A 7,720-nucleotide genomic window follows, 5' to 3' on the forward strand; every position below is an offset into this window, starting at 1 on the left:
TATAGAGGGGCCCAAAACAAGCTTAATAAAAACTACATTATCAAACTTTCACTTCATGTTAAATTATGAAGAGGATGATGATATTAATTATATGAATTATTTTTTATAATTCTTTATACCCACTAACATTCATAGTAACTGATCACATGTTGTTTGTGGAGCAGGGCTGCTTGGCGATATCAGGCTGGGGAACTTGGAATTGTTGAACTTACAATTCAATATGTTGAGAGAATTCCCATATTTCGGTGCTAAATCTTTGTCTTCTCTATTATAGTATATTTTGAGGGACATATGTAGTTACTGAAACGTGCATCAAATTAAAGCATATCTATTTTTAGAAAAAAGATTACCGGGCCATCATTTTAAGAAAAATGCTAAAAGGAATATATAGACAACGTCTTCTCCATTAAATATATGAAAGTTTCGATTTTTTTTTGATTTTGTTGGGAAGTCGAATTATTTACCTTTGCCACATAATGATCTCACCTGAACAATTTATATGCCTTTATTTAATTGAGAGAATTGAATGAAATGTCAAAAGTAAGAGATAAGATGACGTTTTCTTACTTAGCAGATTCATTAGCAATAAATTTTAACAACACTTACACACAAACACACAAATTAATTTGAAGGAGTTGTGGCTTAACGCACACATGTCCATTTGGCATTTGACAGACCTTTCTCATTCACGTAATCTGAAGGAGCTGTGGCTTGATGCTAATTACTTGGAGGGCAGTATTCCAGAATCTATTACGTCTCTTACTTCCCTCACCACATTGACATTAGACAATAACAACCTGACTGGATCATTGCCACAAGAAGGTATGCATCATATTTTATACATCAAATTTGCTGATAACAAATTTTTATTTTAATTAAACAGTCAAATTTTCCTTGTTCCTGCAAATTGAGTCGACTGTTCAATGAAATCGATTTCCAATCCATCTCCTAACTGGCATGCGGCAATAGTTTAAAATAATGTAGTCAAAACAAATAATAGTTGACATAATAATAGTAATAATGATAATAAGAAGAAGAAGATGGAACTGTATTTACACACATGGACATGCTAAAACTAGTAAAAGGAAATGGCTTAATCATTTATTTTCACTTATATTTTTGGGCTCAATATTGAGGTTTTTCCTGGGGCCCAACTTCTTAATTCGTACATACCCACAATTAATTTAGCCCACGTAGACCCTTTTTGGAAAAATATAGTATAATTTCATATCCCTTTGGATAAGAAGAAAAGTTGAAAGGAGAAAAAATAGAGAGAAAGAAAAATTAGAAAGAAAATATTATCATTCCTCTTACTTGGATAGATGAGAGAAAATAGAGAGGAAAGAAAAACTAAAATATCCTTATCAAACAATATCATATTTAAAATTGAACCAAATTAAATATTGCAGTAGAAAAATTATACTAATATTAGTATAATCAAATCATTTAAAATCAAATTATTTGGTTTATATATTTTCAAATTATTATATTTTAAAACCAACTTATTTAATAAAAATATTATTTTGAGATACAAAATAAAAAGCGAATCCTTTTTTAAATATAATAAAAGAAAATAAATATAGAGAGGGAGAACTAAAGAAGGAGGAAGGTAGTCATGTAAATCTTGTTTTTCTTCCCAAATCTCTCCAGATATGGAGAGAAAATTTGGAGAGAAAATGAGACATAGGGCTTACCTCATTTTTTCCCCCACTTTTTCTTCCTCTCATATTTTCTCTCCTACCAACTTGGACAAAACTCATTTCTCCTCCCATTTTTCTTTCTAGTTTTCTTTTCTTCATAATTTTCTCTCAATCTAAGTAGGAGGTTAAGCTATTACTTCTAGTTGTATAAATTTTTTAATTAATGGACTAATTAAATAATTTTAATGAATAAAAATGGTATGTTGCAGGAGGCTTGTGCAATTTGAAGAATCTTTCCCTATTGAATCTTGCCGTCAATGAATTTGAGGGGCAACTTCCTGCATGCCTTGGCAATTTGACGTCTCTACGTACGCTTTATCTTAATAAAAATCGTTTTGAAGGAACATTTCCTTCCTCACTTTTTCATGCTCTGAGGTCCCTAACAGCAATTTTTCTTTCTGATGACAATTTTAGTGGTTCCTTTTCACTCTCTTCACTTGCCAACAACTCCAACCTTAAAGTCTTTAGCATCTCTTGCTCTAACGCCCATCTAAAGCTTGAAACTGAGAATCCCCCATTTATTCCTTCCTTCCAGTTGAGGCTTTTTAGAATCCACAAATGCTCTCTAAATGAAGCGAACAATAAGACAATGCCTACCTTTCTTCTTCATCAATATGACTTGCTGGCTCTAGAACTTAGCCACTTGAACATTTCTGGGACCTTCCCGTCATGGCTTTTGACAAACAACACGAGATTAAGTTATTTCAATCTGACGCACAACTTGTTCACTACTCCCTTTAAACTCAATCCTGCCTCAAAACTGCTTCAAATGGAGTCCTTTGATATTTCCTCTAACCCCATCAGAGATGAAATGCCATCTCATATTGGATACATTTTTCCCAACTTGATTTCTCTTAATATGTCATCAACTTCATTGCGAGGTTATTTTCCAGCTTCAATAGGTGAAATGAGACAATTGAATGATCTTGACTTGTCAAATAATAATTTATTTGGCTCTTTGCCTCAAGAATTTGGTCAAGGGAACAATGAATTGAGATTTTTGAAGTTGTCAAACAACAACCTGAGTGGCTCATGTCTTCCCATAGGATCAAATTTCACACATTTGTTGTCTCTTGATCTCAACAACAATAACTTCAAAGGAAAATTTCAAGGTGGCTTCATGAACAGTACTGGATTGATAATGTTGGATTTAAGTGCCAATCAACTATTTCGTGAAATACCTAGCTGGATTGGAAATTTCAAGATTTGAGTTACCTCATTTTGTCACAGAATTCTTTAACAGGTTCACTTCCAGAAAGCTTTTGCAACTTGACCAAACTTTCATATTTAGACCTTTCTCACAATACATTAAGTGGTTCTTTGCTAAGTTGCCTGAACATGCCGTTGTTGATGTATCTACATTTGCAGGGCAATCATTTCATGGGATCTCTACCTTCTACTTTGGCTAATTCTTCCTCATTGTTGACTTTCGATTTGATGCATAACAAATTTTCAGGTCGAATTCCAAGATGGATTAGCTCATTCTCTAGTTTAAGGGTTCTCATGTTAAAAGAAAACAAACTTGAAGGCTCTATTCCGACACATTTATGTGAGCTCAAGAATATTAGATTGTTAGATCTTTCTCAAAATAAGCTTTCTGGAGGCATACCATATTGCTTGAATAACATCGGATTTGGAAACATGGATGCAGCAAGTGAAATCGAAATAGGAAGTTTTATTGTGTCCTGGACTACAAGATCGTCTCATTACCGTTTTGACAGTATTACCGGTAAAGTTTTTGTACTAAAAGAAAAACAAAATGTTACATTGTGTAAAGTGCAAGAAGTAGATTTTACAACAAAAAGCAGGTATGAATCTTACAAGGGAAGCATTTTAAATTTCATGTCTGGGTTGGATCTCTCTAGCAATCAATTGAGAGGTAAAATTCCTTCAAACCTTGGATACTTAAGCACTGTCCATGCTTTAAATTTGTCAAACAATCAATTGGAAGGGCCTATTCCAGAAACGTTTTCCAGCCTCAAGCAGATAGAAAGCCTTGATCTTTCACACAACAAATTGACAAGCCACATTCCTGCACAACTAACTCAGTTGTACTTCTTGTCTTTCTTCTCAGTTGCTCATAATAATCTATCTGGAATGACACCTGATATGAAAAATCAATTTGCAACTTTTGGCTCAGCCAGTTATGAAGGGAACCTTTTTCTATGCGGTCCCCCTTTGCCGCAAAATTGCTCAATAGGAGGGAGAAACAGGCAACCTCATCATTTGGATACAGATGATTTTCGAGATGCTTTCTTATGGAGTTTTGTTGGAGCATTTGGGGTCTTTTTTATAAGTGTCATTATAGTTATTTATTTGAATCCTTACATTTTCAATTACAAACTACTTGTATTAGAGAGAGTTATAACAAGTTATTTGTATGAGTGATGGCAAAAAGGAAAAAGGCTTTACTTAGAGTTCAATTAGAGTTCATAAGATTTTGATCATGTAATCGATGGCCTGCTGATCTTTTCTAGAATTACAATAACCAAAAGATTGCTGGTTTCAAGTCTTCTCAGGATCAGAAAGGAAACTTAATTGAAATATTCGAATCATTACTTCTCATGTGTGTGTACAGCTTAGCAATCTCTTTCTCAAAATCCTTCATTGTCATCTCTGTTTCGTCTCTGTCTCTTTGTTCCTATTGTTCATAAGATGATCAACCTAACCTCATCAATATTTTTTAACCATGAATTGCTACCATCCAGAAGAACCTCCTGCTATTTTTACTGTTATACATATATCACAGGCGATTTGTGATCAAAATACTGTGTCGGCAAATGCAGTTTAAGTGATGATTCCTTCAAGCTTCTTCACAGTTTGCCCTGTATCTGACCATTAACTATAATTATTATTGTATATGTCTCTGTAGCTGCATGAGATTAACAATACTAATCAGTGGTGTTATGCTTACCGGTGGTTTCATATTCACCACCAATGGGGTATCCCTCCAGTGATGCTTCTTCTGGGAGGGACGGTGAGATCACAAGTCATCATCAAAATCTCTCTCTTTTTAACTTGCTTTTATGAACTCTTATTGCTTTCTTAATTTCTCTTGCGATCAGTTCCTAATACGTGCATTGTTCTGTCTCGTTTTTTGCTTTTCTCAATTGCAGTTGTGCAACTCTGTGCTGCTCTTTTTTTTTTTTTTTGGGATTATTGCTATGTTGAGTCCCACAATATTAATTAGTGATGCAAAAGTAACAAAAAATTCGATGCGAAGTATTATGTTTACTGCCATAGGATACAATTGGTTAGCTGATATTTCAAAATCTAATGTTGGTTCATTCCAACTATACAAACAAATTCCAAGAACTTTTATTGATGAAGAATGGATTATTTCATCTCAATTCCGTGGTTACAAAATGAATTTGTAACGAAACACTTGGATGTAAAAGTACTTTCATAGAAGTTTCTTTTTTTTGAAACAGAGAGCAGTATTTTTGGTAAAAAAAAAAACAGAAAGCAGTACTTTGCGTGTGCATTTAGTGAGGACGTGTCAGTTTTATCGCCTGTGCACAACTAACTACAATTGATTGTACTACCTCCGGTGTGCAATATAAGAACTAGTTTAATTTTTAATTTGATTCTCAATATAAGAGTACAATCTATTTTGTCTCTTATATTTATTCATTTTTTTCAAAATAATCCTTGTAATAGTTACACATGTTAAATATTCTATTAAATGGTAGTTTAGTAATACACATAATTAGTAAGAGTATTTTAAGGAAGACATACTATTTATTTCAAATAACTAATTTAACAAACTTTCTTAATTTACTCAAATTAGTTAACTAGCTCTTATATTAAGGACTGGAGGTAGTATATAGTTAGGTGTTTTATCTGTCTAAAAATTTTAATTAGTGGGAACAAAGGATTTTTCAAGTTTAAAATTATGAAAAACATCGACCTGCTCCACCACAAAATCATCAGGATTCAGTATAGGTTAATTCAATTAACATATATACCTTGTTCTTGTCTTAAAAGGTTGTGAATGTTGATTAAACAAATCGATCATTATGTCAATTACCTTGAGCAGAGGAATCCCATATAACATCATCAAGACATGTTACAGCTGTATTTCTAACTTTATGACGAAACTATCTCATTGCTTGGCCAAACACCACCTAAAACTGATAGTTTCTAAACAAGTACGTACGCGATTTATTATGTCAGGCTTAAATCTGATCCTTTTCTGTTGTTTCTTTCTTTCTTGGTTTTCTACAAATTCTCTTTAGAACCTCAAATTCTTCGTTCATCCTTGTGGGAGCCATCGTTTGTTATTCTTTTCTCTCCATTGAGACTATATAATTACACTATAAAGTAGATCTTATATTTAGGCAGAAGGTAGTATATAATTACCCCTCTCTCTTTTCTCTTTCTTTCTCAATCTCGTGCATAACCTGCAACAGATACTATGAGTCAACTAAACCGAGTTTCTGGTTTTTGTAGAATTATATTATTATTCAACATGTTTTAGTTCCGGCACAACAATCTCAATCTACATGATGGAGCTTAGTTTGTTTGATTCTGCAGAAATGTCAAAAGCACAGGCATTGACTTTAAGTGGTTAAGAATATAAAACTTACTGTGTGGTGAACATTGGTAGCAACTGTCTGATCAATCACAAATTGAGAGGTCACGTACGTTAAGCCCAGTCATGTATTATGGGGCAACGAATCTTCATCTTTTTCTCGTCTTTTACATCATGTAAAATGTTGAACCTCATTCATAAAACAAAACTCAAGTTTTTTTTTTTTACATAAGAAATGACATGTATGGGATATCATATATGCTTCACATGCTCCTATCTCATCATCAGCAACTTTATCATTTATGTTTTGTTATAATCATGACTCGTTCAACACACAAGTTTTGACAAAATAGACAATTACCATAGGATGGCACATAATTCTCTGTGCACGCAATGCCAGGAACTGAGCTTAGCTTATTGAAGCATTTTTGAACTAGATATGCCTCATGCCTACAATTTCCGAGAAATTGACTATGTACCCAATAGAGCTTAGGTTCTGATGATCTCCAGCTACATTTGGTTTTGCTGTATACTATGGTCTTGTTAAATGTTTTTCTGGTGAAATTTCACTTTGTCCCAGATTTGTTTGAATAATACATCAGATGTCAGATTTCTAGTGGATCAGAGCTGTCTATGTGTCATAGATTCTAATCACACCCAGAACAGAGGATAGATAAGTCTTTGGCTTCTTATTTTTTAACTTTTAATGAAATTCATTTCATGAATACATATTAAATTTATTCTGGCATTACTTCTGGGGATCACCGGCCATTGACTATATTTCTCCCCTGTTTGTTTGGTTGTGACTCAGTTTTCAAGTATTGGTTGGCTTTACTGAGACAATCGTGATGTGTATTAATTTGCCCTAGTTGTTACACTTTTCTCGGTCTGAGTCATTTCTGCTGCACAAATAAGTCAACTTGTGTTTTGAAACACCGTGGGCAGCTAGCGTCTTCTTGCCGCTATATATATAGATAGAGAGGACGTAAAGGAAGACATACGCAAGCAGGGAAGCATATACTGAAATATGGGGTATTCAGTGAGAGAAGATGTGTGGTGGTTTTAATGGAGAAAGTGAGGAGTGCTTGAAAGAGAGAGAGAAGCTCTTATGAAATTGAAAGAGGCATTTAATTACCCAAATAGCTCTTCTCTTCCTTCTTGGAATAACCTTACCTTCTCTGATTGCTGCACCTGGGGGGCTATAAAGTGTGACAACTCTACTAAGAGAGTCAAAAGCTTTCATCTAAGCAATACAAGACCCTCTGAGTAGAGACACATCAAATGGCCACTCAATGCCTCTTCTTTTCTCCCTTTCCACCCCCTTGAACAGTTGTATTTGGATGGGAATTACTTGTCAGGTCACCCTCTTTCTTTTAACTATTTTATCCTATATAGACACGCATTGTTAATTAAGACTAATATTTTACCTGCATTTCAAACAGATATTTTAATCACAAAAATAATTTAACGATATTGTAATAAAAAA

At 33.8% G+C, this 7,720-nt stretch overlaps 1 protein-coding gene across 4 annotated transcripts; it reads left to right on the forward strand.

Moving 5' to 3' along the window:
* Positions 1-626: 626 nt before the first annotated feature.
* On the forward strand, positions 627-4,263 carry LOC114736103 (receptor-like protein 1). Of its 4 annotated transcripts, none has more exons than XM_028923871.1 (2): positions 627-822; positions 1,910-3,018. In XM_028923871.1, the coding sequence occupies exons 1-2, from the start codon at positions 654-656 to the stop codon at positions 2,908-2,910; spliced, it is 1,170 nt and encodes a 389-aa protein (XP_028779704.1). In that variant the 5' UTR covers positions 627-653; the 3' UTR covers positions 2,911-3,018. The 4 variants fall into 4 exon arrangements, with proteins under 4 accessions (XP_028779704.1, XP_028779706.1, XP_028779705.1 ...); XM_028923873.1 differs by lacking the exon at positions 1,910-3,018 and adding an exon at positions 3,069-4,263 and having other exon boundaries at positions 660-822; XM_028923872.1 differs by lacking the exon at positions 627-822 and adding an exon at positions 3,069-4,263 and having other exon boundaries at positions 2,892-2,943.
* The last annotated feature ends 3,457 nt before the right edge of the window (positions 4,264-7,720 follow it).

This window comes from Neltuma alba, unplaced genomic scaffold (genome assembly GCF_004799145.2).
Source record: "Neltuma alba isolate B1F8T4 unplaced genomic scaffold, ASM479914v2 tig00013307_pilon, whole genome shotgun sequence".
Classification (NCBI taxonomy): domain Eukaryota; kingdom Viridiplantae; phylum Streptophyta; class Magnoliopsida; order Fabales; family Fabaceae; genus Neltuma; species Neltuma alba.